General features: G+C 45.6%; 1 protein-coding gene and 1 long non-coding RNA gene across 2 annotated transcripts; one reads left to right on the plus strand and one right to left on the minus strand.

The window, feature by feature from the left end:
• Window positions 1-282: 282 nt before the first annotated feature.
• On the minus strand, window positions 283-18,734 carry LOC135244480 (tetraspanin-14-like). The gene is made up of 9 exons (XM_064316801.1): window positions 18,622-18,734; window positions 14,908-14,997; window positions 11,257-11,307; window positions 9,854-10,000; window positions 6,533-6,703; window positions 4,921-5,046; window positions 3,106-3,153; window positions 2,647-2,760; window positions 283-2,227 (listed from the first exon to the last, which is right to left on the minus strand). The coding sequence occupies exons 2-9, from the start codon at window positions 14,986-14,988 to the stop codon at window positions 2,159-2,161; spliced, it is 807 nt and encodes a 268-aa protein (XP_064172871.1). The 5' UTR covers window positions 14,989-14,997; window positions 18,622-18,734; the 3' UTR covers window positions 283-2,158.
• Window positions 5,727-5,998, plus strand: LOC135244483 (uncharacterized). The gene is made up of 3 exons (XR_010326976.1): window positions 5,727-5,782; window positions 5,847-5,878; window positions 5,911-5,998. It is a non-coding gene; the product is annotated as an uncharacterized LOC135244483 (long non-coding RNA).
• Window positions 18,735-21,664: the final 2,930 nt, after the last annotated feature.

Consider the following 21,664-nt stretch of genomic DNA (forward strand, 5'->3'; position numbering starts at 1 on the left):
ACACTGTATTAAAAAGATAAAAGGAACCAAGTACTTCTGAGAAAAGCAAACGTGTCTTGATTTGTACCGTGACAACCAACAACTTTCCGTTTAACTGAAAACAGCAGCTACTCTTCGCCACTGGTAATAATAAACACTGGTAATAATTACATGTATACTCACAGCTGCCCAGTTCAGACAAATATATCATGAAAACAGGAAATGAAGAGGTACATTGAGGACTTCATTGCAAAAAGTGACATTATAGCCAAACTGACCATTTTCCACCATTCACAAGGCCAATAAAATCTGACTGATTTTATTGAAAAACATTAGCTGGCAAGAAATTACACAATTTGTATTTACAAAACATAAAAAAGTTATTACAAAAAATTGAACTAGAACTATTTTTTCTTTGTATAATTATAAATGTAACAAAGGTCCCTTTTTGTAAAAATTCAAGAGTAAAAGTTTTGCCTTGTGGGACTGGCACGCCCACAGAGAATCCTTCAGGCACTCGGGGTGACTGCAGGGCAGAATCTGGTACTGCGTGGTGTCAGGTTAAATGCAGAAGCGCTCTACAGGACATCTCATAGAGCAAGAGCTGATCAGAGTTCAAGTCCAGAGGTGCAGGCAACAACCCACACTTACACAACATCTGGACTTCAACCCCAATCATCGCTTATTGTGACATCTAATCTTCTAGCTGCTCATTACAGCTGTGACATGTAGGAGAATGGAGAGGGAGGGTAGGGTCTGGAGACGAAGAGATGACATTAGCTTGTACAGGCCTCCTGAGCACTTCGTAAGCACCCACCTATGTAGGATTTACACACAGAATTCACATTGCAGACATGGCAGGTTGTCAGGTGTATATCAGCGTGTGTGCACGTGTGTGTGCACGTGACTGGGGGAGGGTTCATTCATTGCTCAGTCTTCCCCTTTCACACAGGAAGGAGAGGTGGAGGAGAGCAGAGAAAGTGGCTTTATAACAGCAGAGGAACAAAAAGCAATTTGAGTGACTAATGCAGGTGGATTGGAGTGCACCTAAGCCACCATATCCTGTTAAGCTGGCTGGCCACACCCTCCCCCCCCCGTCTCTTCTTGTCTGGCTCATGGTTCCTGCCAGGTTCCAGGACCATATGATCTCTGCCCAGAGGTGCTTTGTGACACGGTGAACATTCCAACAGGCTCGAAATTAACGAACATTGATGAGGTGGCTTGTCCTCATAGATATTAACTTGCAATGGGGAGAGAACGGTATTGTGACAGCAGTCGTCTTTTCTTGGTTTCTCTCCATGACATGCTTTTGCATTTACACAATGACCCTTGATATCACCTCCAACCAAACCGCACCATATCCAAGCCATTAAACAAGCGTGCATCAACAAGGCCTTGGTGGCCATGAATTCAGAAGTACTGAAAGATTGCTTCCCCATCTGCAAAATAAAAAAAAAAGCTTTTTTTTGTTGTTTTTTTAAGGGATGCCACTAAGAAGGTAGAGGGAAGGAAAATGGCACCCACCCCCCAGCTTTCCAACTCGCGTTCCCTCCACGTCCCAGCCCAGTGGAAAAAGCACAACACCTCCTACAGTGAGTGAACTTAGACTGTCATGGCAGTCACAGCCCGCAGCACAGGGCTCAGAATTCAGGTGTATGACGGAATGTAATGATCAAGGCTGTGAGGTCACAACAGGACGAAAGAGGGCGTGTCTGATGTGTGGAACTGTAAAAAAAGAATAGAACCGGGGAGTTCACTGACATCATCCTTGCATCAGAACTCGGGGAGCAGGCTGGCGGAACCCCAAGTTCGTTAGCAGGACGCATGCCTTACATTGTTGGGGTGACCTCTGCCTCCAACATCTTCATTGTATTATAAATCCAAAAACAATTAATGAAACAACAACAACAAAAACTAGGCGGTTAATGCGGCCCTTGAATTAAAATCCATCTGGCTCTCAGAGAGATAAAATGATGTAAACTATTTCAGTCTGTCCCGCGTTGGTCCCCCTTCCTGCTGCGTTCCCCACTGAAACATGTTGACAGACAGACAGACAGAGGGGCGGAGCAGATCATTTGGTACTGGGCTCCGCCCTCCCGCTCTCCGGGCAGGCCCCAGCCAATGGGAGCAGAGGTGCTGGTGAGAGTCCGAACCCGAGACTGACCCCGCGTGGGCTGCGTCAGTAGTAGCTGTACTTGACCTTCTCGATGTCGCTGATCAGCGACCGCGCCAGGAAGATCCCCACCATCTGCAGGGAGGGAGGGGGGGAGGGGCCAAAATGATACTTGTAAAATTCTAACAGTGCCCGAACGGTGCCCAAACCAATACTTCCATTAAAATGAAGAGCAACTGACCACATTAAAGAATGTCTTTTTCACTGCAAACTATTTAATCGTTTCAATTTAATTGTTTGAATTATACTTAGAATGTACACTGTTAGCTAGCTTGCTAACGGTACCTGCTGTCACTGACGGAGTCCGCAGAGTGAGTGTAACGTTAGCTTGTGAAGGCGTGTGGCACCAAAACGGGGAACCTAAATCTGCACTGCCATTGGGTCCGTTAGCTACCAGTCACATGGGTACCGGAGCCACAGTGGTACTGGGGTTCGGTAGCCGACCCCAGCTAGTAGCTGATCACAGTAAACACAAACACAAGGACAGGTGGTACCTGCAACAGAGATATGACGATGAAGACTCCGGCTACGATGTAGATGTTACGCGGTAGCCACTCTTCCAAGGCCGGTATACAGCCCTTAGCGTAGATAGTGCTGCTCCAGTCTCCCTAGAACACACACGGGGGTGTGGACACGTCGCCAGAGTTAATAATCTCCATCCACAGTCTGAACCATGCATGCATCACTCCAAACACTCCTGAGAAGTGCATGCATCTCCAAAATGCTCAGCTACAGAGTAAGTATATAACTACTCACACCTACAGCAGAGCGTGTGTGTGTGTGTGTGCGCGCGTGTGTGCTCGTGTGTGTGCGTGTGCTTGCGTGCCCGTGTATGTGCGTGCCTGCGTGTGTGAACATGCGTCAGTGGGCGTGCGCCTGAGTGTGTGTGCATGCTTATTTACAGGTGACATGTACATCAGATTTTACTCAGATTCCCAAAATCTCCTCTTTACCTTCTGAGCCCGGATGTCGTAGCCACACTGAGTGTTCACCACTGAGTCCTGCAAACAGCAGCCAAACAGAGCATAGGGTCAGCACAGCCTCACAGGCACAGGGATGACACAGTCTCACAGAGGCGGCACAGGGTCACACAGTCAACGCAGTGGCAGCTACCCAGAGAAAGAGCATCCCAGTGATCCTCACTGCTGGTCCTGGGGAGCCGTGGGGTCTGCTTGTTTTTGTTGTCTCTCTGCACTTAAGTGACCAGTAAAAGCAGTTGATTGAGCAGTTAAATCACCTCACCTGGTTTCTTGAGCCGCGTTTCCACCAAAAGTACCCGGAACTTTTAGTCCCAGGAACTACTTTTCAAGGAACTAAAAGGTTCCTTCAGCCCATTGTTGTCTGTGTTTCGACCGCGGTCTAAAGTCCCGCGAAGATTAGGCAAATTAGCCCACTGACGTATGAAAAAACGACGTTGTCGTCGGTCCATCTGTCCTATGATTTCTTCTGTAACCCCATACCAACGAAGTAGTCTACATTATTTCCTAATAACCGGGACAGCCCGGAGGGGTTTATTCCACTTATATACAACGGGTTACCAATGACTATATATGGTTACTTTTGTATTTATTGATTTTTATCGATTTAATCACCTGGAATTGAAATGTTTGGGCATATTTTACCGTTGTCAAGCAAAACTGCCGTTGGTAGTTGGACTTGGACCGTTGTTATGCAACAAATAGGATATAACAGGCCAATAGTCAGATTGTAACTGTTTTATATATCCTCTCAAACACATTCATTATGTTTTTATGCGAAAACTTAAATTAACAGTGGTACAGCCACCGTTTGCTTTCCTTCAAAGTTACTGCTAGCCGAGCAGCGAAGTGTGCCCTCCAGATGCGAACCATGCACCATAAATTAGTCCATAGTCTTCCTGGTCTTTTTGTGGAATTGAAGAATGGCAGAGTAAAATTATTTACCCTGACAAAAAGTGCGGAAGGTGATTTCCAGTTTGCTTTTACTGAATTAAACCGTTTGAATGTTTTATGCTGTCCTAGCACGAATGCTTAACATTTTATAAAACGAATACTAAAGCAAGAAAAGAACAGAAGAGCACACATGTTATAATTCCAAGACGTTGGCAGGCTATAACCAAAAGTAGGCTACTGCGCCGCATAACATACAAGTTTGATTTCAAGTTATTATGAAAATAAATTGGTTTGAGGGTGCAGATTTTTAAAAATGGCGGTTGAAATAAAACACTGCGAGTCGTCGACCAATCAGAAATTTTCAGCGCTTGCGCAGCACCCCAAAAGTTCCGGTACCTTTGGAAAGTGCTACCCCCCGAGCAGGGACTTTTTTGGGGGTAAAATAAAGTCCCCGGAACTTAGACCCTAGTTCCTGCGGTGGAAACGCACTGAGTTCCTCAAAAGGTTCCTAGTTCCGGGGTAAAGTTCCTGCGGTGGAAACGCGGCTTTGGATCTGAACTTGTTGCTGATATAAAGGCAAAGGCAAAAACAAAAACTAGCAGACCCTGCGGACCACCAGGAACCAGAATGAAGATCACTGACGCAACCTCAACCAGACGGCAAGAAAATATATATGGACAGGACAGAAAGACAGACAGACAGACGGACAGACAGACGTGCGGGCAAACACAGACAGAAGGGTGGGTGGACAGACAGCCAGATGGACACACAGACGGCCAGACAGACAGATGGACGGATGAGCAGGTGGATGGACAGACGGACGGACAGACAGGTAGATAGGCAGACAGACAGGCAGACAGGCAGACAGACAGACAGACAGACAGTGGAGACGCCCACCGCAGGATCGCCGACGCAGCAGGAGAAGGGGACTCCACAGCGCTCCCTGCTGGGGTTGTGTTTGGAGCAGTTGAAGTAGACGTTCTGGTCCCAGTCATTGGGATCATTGGCTCCGCAGCAATAGTTCTGTGATCAGAGACGGTTCTGTTACGGTCAACGGGCATGAAGGGTTCAACGGCAAACGAAACGCACCCCACCCCCCCCCCGACCCTACAGGAACATCACCCTTCAGCGCCCAGACTGTGTAAATGTATGCATTTGCATTTCATTCAGCATGGAAAGGCCACGTGCAGCACTTTCACCAGGTGGGCTAAAATGATGTGATCTGTCCTGAGGGAAGCAGCATATGGTATTACTTCAATCTAGCAAGCATTCAAAATGGTAAATACAGAGGAGATAAACAGCTGTTACCCAGAATCCCATCTGCTCTCAAACACATTATCAACTCATTATTATTACGTAATTATAATATATACATACTTCTGACTTTATGAAGCTGAAAGTGCTTCACATATTGAAATAAATGGAGATGAAAAAATGATTGCTTATGTTCTGTTTTTAACAAAAGACAGATTTTAGATTAACCTAGAAGTTTATTGAATGAAATAAATTGGCTTGTACATAATGCGGCTCTAAAACAGGATGGCACAATTTCTGACTCGGCTCCCTCGAGAAACAACAGCTACCCCTAGAGAACAACTCGCTCTAAATCTGCAGATCCATTCGCACGAGCTCAGTGGAATCTGAGAGTATTGCTGGTCTATCATTCCAAACCCAGGTAAGGTTCTGTGAGGTTCTGCTCTCAGTCGGTCTCTGCAATCTGAGGTTCTGTCCGGTCTCACCAGTCTCTGTAAAGTCTGAGGTCCTGTCTCATCAGTCTCTGTAAAGTCTGAGGTCCTGTCTCACCAGTCTCTGTACAGCCTGAGGTCCTGTCTCACCAGTCTCTGCAGAGTCTGAGGTCCTGTCTCACCAGTCTCTGTAGTGTCTGAGGTCCTGTCTCACCAGTCTCCGTAGAGTCTGAGGTCCTGTCTCACCAGTCTCTGCAGAGTCTGAGGTCCTGTCTCACCAGTCTCTGTAGTGTCTGAGGTCCTGTCTCACCAGTCTCCGTAGAGTCTGAGGTCCTGTCTCACCAGTCTCTGTAGTGTCTGAGGTCCTGTCTCACCAGTCTCCGTAGAGTCTGAGGTCCTGTCTCACCAGTCTCTGCAGAGTCTGAGGTCTTGTCTCACCAGTCTCTGCAGAATCTGAGGTCCTGTCTCACCAGCCTCTGCAGAGTCTGAGGTCCTGTCTCACCAGTCTCTGTACAGCCTGAGGTCCTGTCTCACCAGTCTCTGTACAGCCTGAGGTCCTGTCTCACCAGTCTCTGCAGAGTCTGAGGTCATGTCTCACCAGTCTCTGCAGAGTCTGAGGTCCTGTCTCACCAGTCTCCGCAGAGTCTGAGGTCCGGTCCCCTCTCAGCAGTCTCTGCGGAGTCTGAGGTCCTGTCTCACCAGTCTCTGCAGAGTCTGAGGTCCTGTCTCACCAGTCTCTGTACTGAGGTCCTGTCCCCTCTCAGCAGTCTCTGCGGAGTCTGAGGTCCTGTCTCACCAGTCTGCGAGATTCTGTCCCGACTCACCAGTCTCTGTAGCGAGTCTATGAGGTTCTGCAGGTCGATATCTTCCCTGTAAGCCTTGACGTTGGTGAGGAAGAAGTCCTTGATCCACTCTTTCAGGGGTTCCTGGAATACGAAGGCGAGCACGGCCGCCGTCAGCTCCAGGAAGAAGATGAAGCCGATCACTCCTGAGAACTGAGACACAGGCCGCAGTTAACCACAGCCAAAAACCGATTCAGTCCCTTTAATGACCAAGCAACTGATCAGAGTCAAACACGGTTGAGACCCTTAACTGATGACACATTAGTTACGTCGATAACTAAGAATTTGAAAACACAAAAATAACTAAATTGCGTAAACAGAGGAAGAAACTAAACCATCGGCGGATGTCATCATAATACAGAGAAAACAGAGTGATCAGCGTAATTCTGCGGCTGATCAGAGGAGCTGTTCACCATGCAAGAGCTGCTGCTGTGAAATTAAACATACGTTACAGGGAATAGCCTAAATGTTCATTTTAATATCAGAGTGAAGTCCCTCTGTAAAATGATAGTTCTTTTTCATTATCCAGGTTTTAGTGTATTTGTTCGCTTTGCTGTGACCGTTTTTGTGCACAAGGAAAGATAACTTAGATATTTTTAGAAGCTTCTGATGACTTGACGGCTTTACATTGGCTGTTATAGGGGCATTCGAGAGTCTGTGGTCTCCAGGAAGAAAATTTACCTCAAGAAACTTCAAACCAGCTAGTATGGTTTGAGTGATGTTATGCCTCCAGAGGTCAGACATGTGTATCTTATCAGATTATACTTCAAAAAATGATGTTTAATCTTATTTTTGGCCAGAACTACTTCCTGTGATACATGCAACCTGAGACCACTGCACTCAGGGAAATTGCGGCATGGTTTCCGATTTCAGCATTACTACACAGGCCGCTGGACTGAAGAGCATGCGCTGCTCGAGAACTGAGAAGAAAATGAGAACAGACAGGACATAAAAACAGTATTTATTAATAAATGCTATTAACTCATAAGTGAATATGCACAGCCTCTGAAAACATAACGTTGCTGTACAAGCTGCTTTGGAGTAATCTGAAGTGTATTTTCTTGCTTTAGGCCACAAACTGCTGAAAGCTCATATTATCAGTCACTGTAAATCCAGCTGGTCCTCCTTCACTGTACACGGACAGTCTGGAACAATCGAAAACACACACTTAAACTGAAATAATATAAAAAATATAAACTACAGAAAGTGAACTCTCTCTTTAAAGCACTCTGGTCGAGAGTACGAAATCAGTCAGAAAACAGGATACGTCTGTAAAAATACGGTATACCATTTGGAGAAGGTCATAAATGTTTACAAAACTGTTCTCTTTTAAACAGACACGTGCAAATGATTTAGAACCATAATTATAACCAAAACGTTCATGTTAATGTTAATCACAACCTACGTCCCACACAGTCCCATCCCACATCATAAGTAACAGTCTTTTATACATCTAAACACACTACATTCATATGTTTCACACTTAAGGATTTTCAGTTAAAATATGTAGTGTCAAACTTAAAACTTTATATACTATAAATATTAACTATAAATAAATGCAAAGTACTGCAAATAAAGATTGCAGTCATCTCTATTAAACTGTATTCTCACAATGAAATGCAACATCATTCCTCATGTAATCAAGGTGCATTTCAAAAGCATTACAGTATAACACAGTATGCACATGACAGCTTTCATTCACTGTGTTCATTCTGCTTTTTTGTCATGTTAAAAACAGGCATGTCCCAAACCGATCCATAGATCCGTATTAGCTCCCAATAATACCGTATTTTTGGGATTGGGTAAGGGCAAGGACACGCCCGATCTGAATCTGATCCCGTCTGACACTACAATACTTTATATGCATATTAATTCTTGCCTGCAGCAACGCCTCCGTAATCTCTGACTCTGTTTACGCCAATTGCCTGAATGTGCCGTTGCTAACCCGCGAACAAGCTCTATCCATTCATCATCAGGAATGAGGCTGTTATTTATTAAACAAGGTGGTATCTGCTACACTGTCTGCTGTGTGGAACGTAAGTCCAAAAGCAATCCTACGGCCACTTGCACACATTTGCAATGCCAGCGCTTCAAGGGGTGGCATTAGCACAGCTTCTTAAAATACAACGAATGTGAAAAAAAGCATCTGAAGAAACACCACTGAAAGGAGTACGCCAACTTTTCACAGTTACGTTCCTTTATTGGAATGCTGGATGTTCATGCATAGACACCACTTCAAAGTTGGGCTGGGTGCTATAGCCTGCCTTATCTTTAGGTAGGCTATAAGCTAACGGTATGAGTTCCTGCAACAGTGTTTTGCAGTACCATCGTCAACGGTATTTCCAGAGAATTGTAAAACATTTGCACATTGCAACAGTCGGCTCTGATTTTTGTGACACAAACTTAAGGTGAATCATCCGGTTTACTGTAAATGAAACTTGCACCATTTCATTTTTTAAAAAGACATAACTTTGCAAACACGCACGAAGACGTTGGCAGAAACACATAATGGAGTCGGCGCCAAGGTGTGATTTAAAAAAAAGACTAAAACATACACCACATGGTGCCGCTGACTGTTATTATATGCTTAAAAACATTTGATAATCTCACCCAGTCTTATGTAGGAGTATATCTGTTCATTTAATCAGAAACCTAGAAGCTTGGATTTTTCCAAATTTTACATGATATGCTTTTTTTAAGACAAATAACAAAACATCTCTGTGTCGGAATGGTATGAGCCGATACTGAATGTTACTGTACTCGGGTCAGATCAGGACATCAGCATGTAGAAGCACAACCGACCTGCTAGCAGTAAGCCTGCTCTGTGAGCCACGCTGGCAGATGCAGGCCACATGGGAACGCTTCTCGCCGTTTCAAAGCAAAGCGCGACCATTCACAATGGGCCCTGGCACGGAATGGAGGACTACACCCGGATGCCATTACACAAAATGCCTTGCGGGTGAGTCACGGCCTCTCTGTGAGGCACTAACAGCGCAGGCCGCTAACAGACGGCTCCGCGGGCGAGTCTCCGCCTCTCTGTGAGGCACTTACAGCGCAGGCCGCTAATAGACAGAGCGCGCTTTATCGCTGTAACAGCACCGCCTCTCTCAAACAAACACCCGCTTAAACAGAGCCTGGGGTGGGGGTCTGTGTGAGAATACAGAGCTCTCCATTGGCACTGGTACTCTCCATTAAGCCTGGCTAACCTCGGTAACACAGCCTGTCTCACCGAGCGAATGAGTCGCCGCACGGCGCGAGAGCGCCAGCAGGGGGCGGTGTAGGGGAGTGCGATGGTGAACTCACAAACTTGAGCAGGCAGATGTTCTCCCGCAGGGCCCCTACGCAGCCGGCGAAGCCCAGGATGAAGGTGACCCCGCCCACCGCCAGCACCAGCCACACCGGGTCGAACCCGTGCAGGCGCGTCACCTGGGTGAGGTCCAGCAGCACCCCCTACAGAGGGCACAAGGTCATTACACTCTGGATACCAGGAAAGAGTCAGTTAAAAACGCTTTTCAGTTTGGTGCAATGTAGCCATCGGGTAAAATGTTAAATAAAGGGAGTTCTAACATACAAAGCTGAACCCAGCGATGTTCTATCATGTTCAAATGATAATGAAACAGAATAAACAACACAAGTATTTGATGAACCCAGTCGTCCCATTAACATGAGGGGGAAGATCTGGATGGACAGAAGCTTGTGATTGGCTATCTTACTACTACAGTGACAAAAATGAAGGAAAGCCTGGACTCACACGGACGTCTGATTCTCAGACAGCACTGCCCAATGAGCAGCAGTGTGGAAATAAAAAGAGACATTTTAACTCAGCTAGTTCGGGAGAGGAACCAGGGCAGCACTGTGGGGTGCTGTTTAAGGAGCTCAGGCTAGCAGCCATGTCTGGAACTTTGATTCCCTGGCTGGGCACTGCAGTTGAACCCTAGAGAAGTAATCGGCAAGCTGCTTGGGATGACATGTCCAAATAGCCTGACGTGACACTGCTGCACTTGAAGTAATGACCTGCTGGTGTGGGATAAAGAGGCGCACTGCAACAAATCCTCCACCCTGGCACTGCCTGGCTATTTAGCTTGTGAAGCCAGGCATAAAAACCATGTTAATATATCGTTAATAATACATTAAAGCGCATGTATTATTCAGAACTGGTGAAGCATTGCACTGTTAGACATCTAATAACAATGCAACAATATACAGAGATACTGAGATACTCATCCCTACTGTTGAGAAATGTTGGATGCACAGGACCAGCGAGTCAATCTATCAGCTCCACGGCTGGCTGGACCATTAGAGCCACAGTGAAGTACTCAGGCTGGTTCATAATTTGCACAAACAGCCACCTGTGGCTTGGCTGCCTCTCTGAGAATCTGCCTGCCTGACACTAAATGATTCTAAATAAATAAATGTGATAAATAAGTGAGTGTGTAGCAGCCAATAGATGGGGAAACCTCCACATCTCTGTCTTATCTGGTATGAACATTCACATAACACACACACACAATCACACAAACACACACGTTTACACTGACTCATACAATATCACACTCTCTTTCTCTCAGACACACACACACAGAGGGTAGTTTACCACCGCTGTGAAGATCACCTGGGGGGGGGGGGGGGGCGCAGATTGCATCTCACAGACACACTGTCATCAAATACACTTTTAAAAATAAGATTTTTTATTTTAATAAGCTCACCTTCTCACTCCAGGCCCAAAAACCGATACCGATGAAGGCCGCCCCAGCCAGCTGTAAGATGAAAACAGAGCGTGAGATTAGCAAGGAGAGCGCCGCACAGACCTCATCTGCACACACTGCAAGGCACTACACCGTCAATAAAACATGAGCTTATTATCCGAGAGGACTAAAAAGCATGGAGCTTATTAACTGAGAGAATCGCTAAAATGTACCACGAGGACCAATGAAATATGCGCTTCCTAACCAAGAGGACCAATGCAAACTGGGCTTATTAAACAAGAGGACCAGGAAGGTTTGAGCATATTAATTCAACCAGTGAACCTATTCTCCATCTGTCTGCCTAGCACAGACAATAGCTTCATTTCCATTAGCCGCTTGGCAGCCAGCTCTCCAAAGACAACACAAGGGAAGAGTTAAAGTCAGGATAAAACAGCCAACGCTTCATGACTAATTTATCAGCGTGGCTTAATTAGGAAATTATTTTTGAAATGTTAATTATTTACACTTAAATGGTTCGGTAATTGCAAACTGGCCTGAAGGCGCCATGTTTTCTCGGCAACAACGGCCTGCTGAAGAGGAGCCCCTGACTGCAGCAGAAACAGGTGCAGGACGGTTATTGCAAAAACAGGATATGCGGCTGACAGACAGTCACAGCGGTTAGTGCACGCCCGAGGCCCGCCCCACTGTAGGTCGCAGTTTCTACATTTCCTGTTGATGCAGACGGGAGGCCGACAGGAAAGGGACCGTCGTCAGCGACGCCCTGTGCACTGCGCCGAACAGGAAACGCGCGCCCTGCGGTTTCATCTGCCTGCCTGGCGTAAGCAGAAAGAGGCCCTGGACTAACCAGCGCCTGAGTCACAGCGCACTCAAACCAGCACGAGTCACAGCGCACTCACACCAGCGCCTGAGTCACAGCGCACTCACACCAGCACCTGAGTCACAGCGCACTCACACCAGCGCCTGAGTCACAGCGCACTCAAACCAGCACCTGAGTCACAGCGCACTCACACCAGCGCCTGAGTCACAGCGCTCTCAAACCAGCGCCTGAGTCACAGCGCCTCAAACCAGCGCTGAGTCACGGCCTCACACCAGCGCCTGAGTCACAGCGCTCTCACACCAGCGCCTGAGTCACAGCGCTCTCAAACCAGCGCCTGAGTCACAGCGCACTCAAACCAGCGCCTGAGTCACAGCGCACTCACACCAGCGCCTGAGTCACAGCGCACTCACACCAGCGCTGAGTCACAGCGCACTCAACCAGCGCTGAGTCACAGCGCACTCAAACCAGCGCCTGAGTCACAGCGCACTCAAACCAGCCCTGAGTCACAGCGCACTCACACCAGCGCCTGAGTCACAGCGCACTCACACCAGCGCCTGAGTCACAGCGCACTCAATCCAGCGTCTGAGTCACAGCGCACTCAATCCAGCGTCTGAGTCACAGCGCACTCAAACCAGCGCGAGTCACAGCGCACTCAAACCAGCGCGAGTCACAGCGCACTCAAACCAGCGCGAGTCACAGCGCACTCAAACCAGCGCGAGTCACAGCGCACTCACACCAGCACCTGAGTCACAGCGCACTCACACCAGCACCTGAGTCACAGCGCACTCACACCAGCGCCTGAGTCACAGCGCTCTCACACCAGCGCCTGAGTCACAGCGCACTCAAACCAGCGTGAGTCACAGCGCACTCAAACCAGCGCGAGTCACAGCGCACTCAAACCAGCGCGAGTCACAGCGCACTCAAACCAGCGCGAGTCACAGCACACTCAAATCAGCGCGAGTCACAGCGCACTCACACCAGCGCCTGAGTCACAGCGCACTCACACCAGCGCCTGAGTCACAGCGCACTCACACCAGCGCCTGAGTCACAGCGCACTCACACCAGCGCCTGAGTCACAGCGCACTCAAACCAGCGCGAGTCACAGCGCACTCACACCAGCACCTGAGTCACAGCGCACTCACACCAGCGCCTGAGTCACAGCGCACTCAAACTGTAGGAATACACAGCGCATGAGAGTAAGAAATGAGCACTGTGCTGGACAGAGCAGGGAAATGTCCTGCATGCAGAGAGACAGTGACAGCCAATGGAGTGAGCCCAGCAGAGACTGACAGCAGCTTGGGTCTAATCTGTGTGTGTTCGTCCAGGGATACGGGGTGGGTGTGTGTGTGTGTGTGTATTTATGTAAATGTGTGCGCTTTTGCGTGTGTATGCATGTTTACGAATGTAAATGTGTGCGTGCCTGTGTGTGTGTGTTTGTGTGTGAGAGGTCATAGAGGTTAGGGACCTGGCCTTATAACTCAGGAGGCACCAGGTCTCATTCCCAGGCCAGGCACAGCCAGTTGTACCCTTGAGTAAATGGAAATTAACCCAAATTCCTTCAGCAAATATCCAATGTGCATGTGTGTCTGTGTGTGAGCCTGTGTGTATGTGTATGTGCGTGTGCGCTTGTGCGTGTGCATGCGTGGTGGAGAGGGATGTAGGCCTATATTTTGCAGTAGCATTCCAGCAGTCTGGTGTTGCTTCCATGCCAAGAGGGTGATTTTCGCCAGGGTTCACAGAAGACAGTCACATTCCATAACACTCAATAGCTGAATAACGTCCACACGCATAGCTGCCATATGACTCTCGTTAGCACGTTTTAGCTCCAGCTTTGGCCGGACTCCTGCCACAGATCATCTGCCAAACCAGGCTTCAGATCCATTCAGCACTCATGGACCCGACCCTAACCCCATCTCCTGAGCCACACGGCTCTGAGGAGAATGCACAATCTGGCAACCGCGGCCATCACAAACACATGACCAAAAGTGCAGGAAGCTGCTCGCGACAGTACTCTTTCCTACGAGAGCCACCATTTTAAGATCCTACGATCCACTGGCAGGGCCGACTCAACATCAGCCAATAAGATGCTGATAAGTCTTGTCTCTATCCTCCACATATGACATGGTTAAAATATTTTCATTTTTCACGGCTAAGCCTAAAGTCTGCCTCCTACGCTGCAAACCGTCAGTTTAACATTTTGAGAAAACAATTTCATATAAAATGGTTCAATGGAGGGTTAGCAATGTTAGCAATTGCTGGCAGTAATACAATGCTTAGGGAATTGAGCTTGCAAATCCCAGGTTGTAGGTTCATTTCCCAGGAGCGGAACGCCCATTGTACGCTTCAGCAAGGCACTTAACCTGAATTGCTTTGGTAAACATCCAGCTGCATAAATGGATTTTTTGTAAAAGAATGAAAGCTTGTAAGCTGCTCTGGATGAGTGTCTGCTAAACGCCCTAAAAGTAATGCAATTCAGTGTTTAAAGCAAACACACTTAACATCCCAAATATACTCTGAATAACATTTACCAGATACTAGGTGTAAAAAAAAAAACATGGCTAACATGGAAAAGAAAGGAAATAACCCAAAGAAAAAAAAACACTTCTGGGAACCTGAGTCTTGACTGAGAGAGACTAACTGAACATCCGTGTACAGCGTGTACACATTTTCAGTTATCCACAGGCCAAAAAAGTACGAAAACCATTTTGCGATGACTGGCAGATAACGTGTGATGTGAAAATGGGCGGAAACAGAAGATAACATGCAGCAATGTGGGTTATCATTCTTCACCAGGAAAACCTCTCAATTTTCCCCTCCCATCCCCGACTACTCACCCAGAAGATGATGTTGTAGCTGAACATCAGGTACTTAAAACAGCAGCTGACCTCCGCGGTCTCATAGCGGTAATAGTGCATCTTTCTTCCCTGCGGGGACAAATGGGGGGGAGGGGGGAGGAGGGAGGGGGAGGAGGGGCAGGATGGAGCAGGAGGAAGGGGAAGAAAGGGAGGAAGGATGAGTTTTATTTTTATTCAGTCTTTCCATTATTGTTCAGCTCCACATTTCCAGCGGAGGATATTCTGCTCTTGTGCAACTGTGCGACCATGCTGCACCATCTGTAGCACACATAGGCTACTCGCACTGGGAACACAACTGTCTGTCTGACAAGCCAGTAAAACAGATAAAAATAAAACTGCAAACTAGCTGTGATACAAAAAGAAAAAACAACACCTGATTACAGACACAACATCTGAATTTAGCAAGATGCGAGACCTCAGTTCCTTTCTGGTGCAACCAGTACCGAACTGAAATATGTGCAAAAGAATGCAGGCAATTTCACTGAAAAAGGAGTGGTGTAATAATGTTAACAATAATGATTTCATTTTTCCCCTGACAGCTCTGAACTTGCGGTGAAGAGCACACCATACAGATGGTCAAAGGTGAAACAGCACAGCCTCAGTTTTAAAAGACAAACGTGCAGATCAAAATCTCCCTAATGTGGCGTTTCTAAGTTAAGAGGTTTAATGTCCCTAAGTATGTGCAACCGTGGCTCCACTACGGAGTACATCATTCTAGCTAGACTCAAGACAATCTGCGCCCAAGATGCAAAATCCAGTGACAGCCGAGACATCAGAGCGACACATCCAGAGTAGTTCACAGAGATCTTTCATCAATGAAACGTGGGGTGTAAAGGCTGCTTCATACTTTCTGTGTCCGCGTGACGTAAATGTCGTCATCCGCCCATGTCCGGAGGGTCCGCGCGGACCCCTATGCGGACATCCGTGCGCAGCCCAAAATTTGTGACCGCGCGGACTGTACGCATAGCAAGCGCGCCAACTGCGCATGCTCCAGATAACAAAATGTAATGGATGCTTGTTTTGAAGAGTTGTGCGAGGAGATCCGATGTACATCATGTCTAATTTTGTTTTTGGAATAGCGTTTTATAGGTCAGCGTAACCAAAAATTTTCTTATCATCGCATTCAATTACACATTCGCTCTGAGGTAATGGAACTGGAATGGAGTGTAGATCAGGAAAAGCGCATGCGTGGAACGCCAGACCGACGCGGACCCTCAATTGTAGTATGAATGGAACCGCGTGCACGTCCGTGGAACACGGAAAGTATGAAGCAGCCTTACGAGCTGACATCAACTAATTGAGAAAAACTCCCAAACCAATCATTTACAGACTTAAGTGCAAATCTTTCCTAAACAGCACCCTCAGCCGTGAACGAGCACAGTCATGCAGATTCCGTCGAGAGTTTCGCTTGTTTGCATTGTGCGGTTGGGCACTGCGTAGTCTTCCTGGAAGTACACAAGCAAGTCATTTTCACAAGTATGCATCACACTAAGCGTCACAGGAACTCTACTCACATATGACGTATATTCATTTACAAAGAAAAATGAAGTATTTTGGACATTGATTCCAAAGTTTTGTCGTTTGTTTGATTAACTGTGCACTCGTGACCCACGGCGATAAGCATGAACACTCTTGAGTGCTGTTAAATGTCAAGCATGGTGAAAAGCATGACAGGAAAACAGAGGGCAAAAAAAACCAACACAACCCGCTTATCAAGACGAAAACACATGCGAGCCCTCGGTACGCTGAAGGCAGAGCCAAACCAGCCACCCTACATCTGAGGCTGGAATAATTAATGAAACCCAAATTGTGCGTAAAGGAAAAATTCACCCCGCTTTATTGGATGTGCATTCTGTCACGAACGTCTGTTACTTGCCAACAGCTTGGTTCTTTTCATAAGCTTCACATTTAAAAAAAAAAATTCTCCCAATTCTGTCATGCGCCTCAAAAGCAGTCTACCAATTTGGCACTGTAATACAATTCCCATCCAGCTCTTCTCCAACATCTCACAGACATCAAAGGCAAATACTTTGCAATGCCCTATGGGAGCTGGAGGCAATGAAAACATTAAAAATGGCAGTGTACACTGTCTTTTAAGATAACGTTTTGGATTTTTTTAAGTACAGACACACCACCTTGTTTGGCTGAAGAGGACGTGTACCTGTACATGTGAATATATAATGGATTTTGAAACTGTCGTCAAGAGAATGAATGCCAATGCATATATTTTTTGTTTTTTTAGTAAAGTTCTTCCCAACTATGTCATATGGAGTATTTTTCTTTTCTTTTTTTTAAGAAGCATTGTCTTCTACCACCGGGCATTACACTATGACAGTAAAATGGCCTCTTTTTTTAAGTGTATTTTCATTCAATGCATCTCCTTTGAATCTAAAGGTCTTTAGGTATCTGGTCTTGTAACATACAGGTCACAGGTTCGATTCCCGAGTAGGACACTGCCATTGTACCCTTCCGCAAGGTACTGAACCTGCATTGCATCAGTATATGTCCAGCTGTATAAACAGAAAAGTTGTGTAAGTCGCTCTGGATAAGAGTGTCTGCTAAATGCCAGTAATGTAATGGCAGCAACACCTGCCTGTAAAATGTCTATAAACTAAACACGTAAATTTGAAATTCTGATTTTCTGCACAAACACACGACTGACAATACATGCTTCTTCAATAGTTCAGAGTACACAGCTGTCAGGCTCTGTGAAAACCAGTGAAATGATAGCTCAATCAAACCTAATTAGACCTCACAATATCTTTGCTAACAAAGCAAATGCAGAAAAAATGCCTCTAAGAGTCCTTTAAAATGTTGAGGTCGAACTAGTCAGCTCACCGCATTGTGCTGTCTCAGAGTGACTCAGAGTCTGAAAGAACAGGCACCTCAACGCCAAGGAAAAAATCACTCGGCACAAATTCACCACTACAAACCGTTCCTCTCTCGTCCTGACCTGCAGTCAAATGCACAGTAACGGACCAACCCAATAATGAATAACTTATCATCAGTAAGCCAACTGTAAATATCGAAAAACACTCACTGGCGTATATGTTCCCCCGACACCGTGAACTTTAGAGATAGCTAGGTAAACTAGTTAGGTTAACTTGCGAAATTAGATAACGCTAATGTAGTTTAGAGTAGCGCATAAGTTGCAGAAACTGCCAGTAGACATCGCTGAACAACAAATTATGGAAACTGGCTAGCTAGCTGGCTGCTAGGTCGTAAACAAAGTGTTAGTTAACAAGCGCCAGCTAAACGAAGTTTAATAGTCCGTGGAAAACTAGCGCTAGGTAGATAAGCTAGTCTATTGGGTAAGGTTTATTGTATTTCGGCTCTGAGTTTCAGCAAAAGCAGACAGTGTGTATTTATCCTCCCGAAGACAACATCAGCTAAGTTGTCAGTAGACTTTGTTGATTCAGAGTGGCTAACGTTAGCTGGCTAATGTTAGCTAAAGCACAGACCGACACTCTTCCATCTTGTCCCAGCTAACTAGCTAACGTTAACGTTACTCCGTTCTCAGGCTAATTTAGCCAAGTTCTTTAGCAAACTCCGCTTGGAATGCCTTGTTTCCCACTGCCCCAGACAAACAAAATAGAAAACCTTTCGTTTCCCCACAACATTTACTATAAATATATATATATGCCCTATGTTTGTTTTTGTTGTTTATTAAAAAATCCCACTCTGAATACTCACTGCTTTGTTCAGTCACTCGGCCTTTCAAGTGAGTTTGAAAAGTCTTCGGAGAGTTTCATTGCCGTGGTGACGCATTCTATAAGAGGCGCGCCCATATATTACCGTAAAGCTGCTAATATGAGCTGTCCGTATTTCACGAACCCACCAGAGCAATACATTATAGCTCTTTAGTAACTTTAATTGTGTCATAGAGCTGAATATTAAGTTGTTACTATCAATGACCTCTGTTCAAAATAAATATTGAAATACTTACGTCTTAGAACACAGAAATAGTATTTCATTGGTCATTACAATTTCTTCAGTAAATAAAAAATATATATATATTTTAAAAGTCAGGCCATAGAAAAGAAAACACTAAGACCAGAGGAATGTATTAAACTAAACCTTCTTTTCCTTTCACCATCCATCCATTCATTATCTATGCCCACTTGTCCAATTCAGGGTCACAAGGGGCTGAAGTATATCCCAGCATGCATTTGGCGCAAGGCAGGAACAATCCCCAGACAGAGCGCCAGTCCATTGCACGGTGAACATGCACATGCAAACTCACACCTACTCATACCTAACGTACATATCTCTGGATTGTGGGAGGAAGCCGGAGTACCCAGAGGAAACCCATGCTACCATGGGGTGAGTATGCAAACTACACACAGAGAAGATTCAGGCTGGCCAGGACTCCCACCTCTTCTTGGGAAGCTGTGCCACCTTTCCCTTTACCAATATATTCAAAGTTTGAATCATGTTCCACTGCATCCAGGCATGTGGTTAATTTTGGGGCTGCAATCACAAGGAGTTCAACTGAGAAGAGGGAATTTTCAGACTATTGTCCCCCCCCCCCCCGTACAATCTGGCAGATTTCCAGTGTTCTCTGCCTTTTGTGTGTCTTTTAATTGCACACAGATGTCAGTATGATGTGGGAAGATGTGTGAACTTAATCAGGCCTGTACAATTAATTGCTCTTGCAATAAGAACCCACACAGACAGATGCTCATTTGCAGTGGGTTCATTAAACACTGCAGAATGTTATATTGGTTTTTACGAAATGTGTTTTTTAGAAACTAGATTTTTAATTTTACATCATTGGTTTACTTGAGATCAGTGATTTGGAGAATGTTTGCACTATAATGTTCTGAGTTTGGCATGTAAAAAGCAGTTAATCTTGTTACAGTTGAACATGGCAATGACTGTTAAAGAGATCCATGAATAATTTTAAGACGTATTCCAAAAATGCTCTTTGTGGTCTCTAATTCAAAATACATTTGAATGAAATAGTAAGGGACTATCATAACATGGATGTCAAATATGTTATGTTAGAACTGTGAACTGTGAAGTATGTAAGAGGCAGACAGTCAAAAGCAAGAGCGACCGGCATAGTCCTGCTGCATAATTGCCACCTGGTGGACAAAATCAGATAGCACAATGAAAAGGTCTGGTTGGGCATTGACGGAATACTACTCCGATTGAGTCAAATAGAAATTTGTAAATGTTAAATAATTTGCGTGTTTGTAGAAGTTCTGAAAGTGTCTATTGTCAGTACATGTGCAAAGCTGTACCTCCAGGCTGAAAAAGCAAAGTTAAAGGAACAATACAAAACATTTCGACAAACCCCACGGTGGACTGCATAACTGGAAGTGGGTATCAATGGAGAAGAACACACACATACAGCAACATATAAATGTACTCGCACACACACTGACACACATACACTCATAAACACATGCATATACTCATACAAACACAAGCACACTCTCTCACACAATGCCTTAAAGAATGGGATTAATTAATGAAAACATCCATCATCCCTCAGCCAGTATTGTTGACAGGCCTCCCAGAATGTGCAGTTCATCCTTCTATTGTTCTCATATCTGCTCTGTTTTTTCAAAAGAAAAAAAAATACTGCAGCACAGAGAGAGTATGAAACCTTTTGTCATGAAAACAAAAGTTTAGTACTTTTCTCTCACTTCCTGTCTCTGTTTCCTGTTCTTCTTTCGCAGTAGTTCTCCCACACAGTTAATACAACTCAGCTTACTGTTACTAGTAAACATGCTGAAGATAACAAATAGAAAGCTAGGGCAAAGCATCGGCCCCCTTGGTTCACCAGATAATTTCCATTGTTTGTGTAACTTTTTGAATAACCACAGCAGTCTACAATGAAGTTAATTTTACAAAGGTAGTGAAGTTACACATTTAGCCTGGGAGTTCATTATTAACCACAATCAGATGCATTGTTGATTTCTGTATAACTGTTGCATTTCTTTGTTTCACCTCCACAAACTGTGGAAATGAATGAGTGTTGTGGGAATGCAAGGAATGAAAGAGGATGACTGTGTGTCCTGATGGTGGTCATGGATTGGTCAAGTTCCATGTGATCCTGGGGGGCAGGTCACACCTGGGTTAGTTATAGCTCACCTGCAGATGAATATAGAACAAACAATTATATTATAACCCCGCGGTTTGGAGGCAGGACAAACTGCGAACTCTTATTGGAGAACTTGAGGTGATGAGGCTCCCTCATCCGGCTATATTTAGTGCTGGATGCCCTTGTTTTGGATTTCTCTCCTCACAAAAACTGCACAGGCTATTTTCCCTTGTCAGTCAGCTCTTTTTATCTTTTCCTTTCTCTTTCGCTCTGTCTCTCTCTCTCTCACACAGATACATAAACAGAAAGACACACACATACACACACAGACACACGCACAAACAAGCGCACACAAGCACATATATACACACACATCTAAAACGTACACACACACACACATACACAGCTGGCTAAACCATCTGGGGGTTCAGTGGGTTCAGCAGGCCACAGACAGTGATACACGCTTGTCCAATGAGAGTGCTGGCAGCGCACAGGCTTATTTTCGCTTTGCAACTGTGTGTCCTGGTGGTGGTTGTGGATTGGTCAAGTTCCATGTGATCCTGGGCACTGCTGAGCAGCACCGTCGGTGGAGGAGGAGCACACTTCAAATGCTGCTGGAGCAGCCAAACTGCAGGCACCAAAACAAAATCACTTGTACACAACAACTCTTCTCCCTGTCTGGCA

This window comes from Anguilla rostrata, chromosome 18, assembly GCF_018555375.3.
Source record: "Anguilla rostrata isolate EN2019 chromosome 18, ASM1855537v3, whole genome shotgun sequence".
In the NCBI taxonomy this organism is placed as follows: domain Eukaryota; kingdom Metazoa; phylum Chordata; class Actinopteri; order Anguilliformes; family Anguillidae; genus Anguilla; species Anguilla rostrata.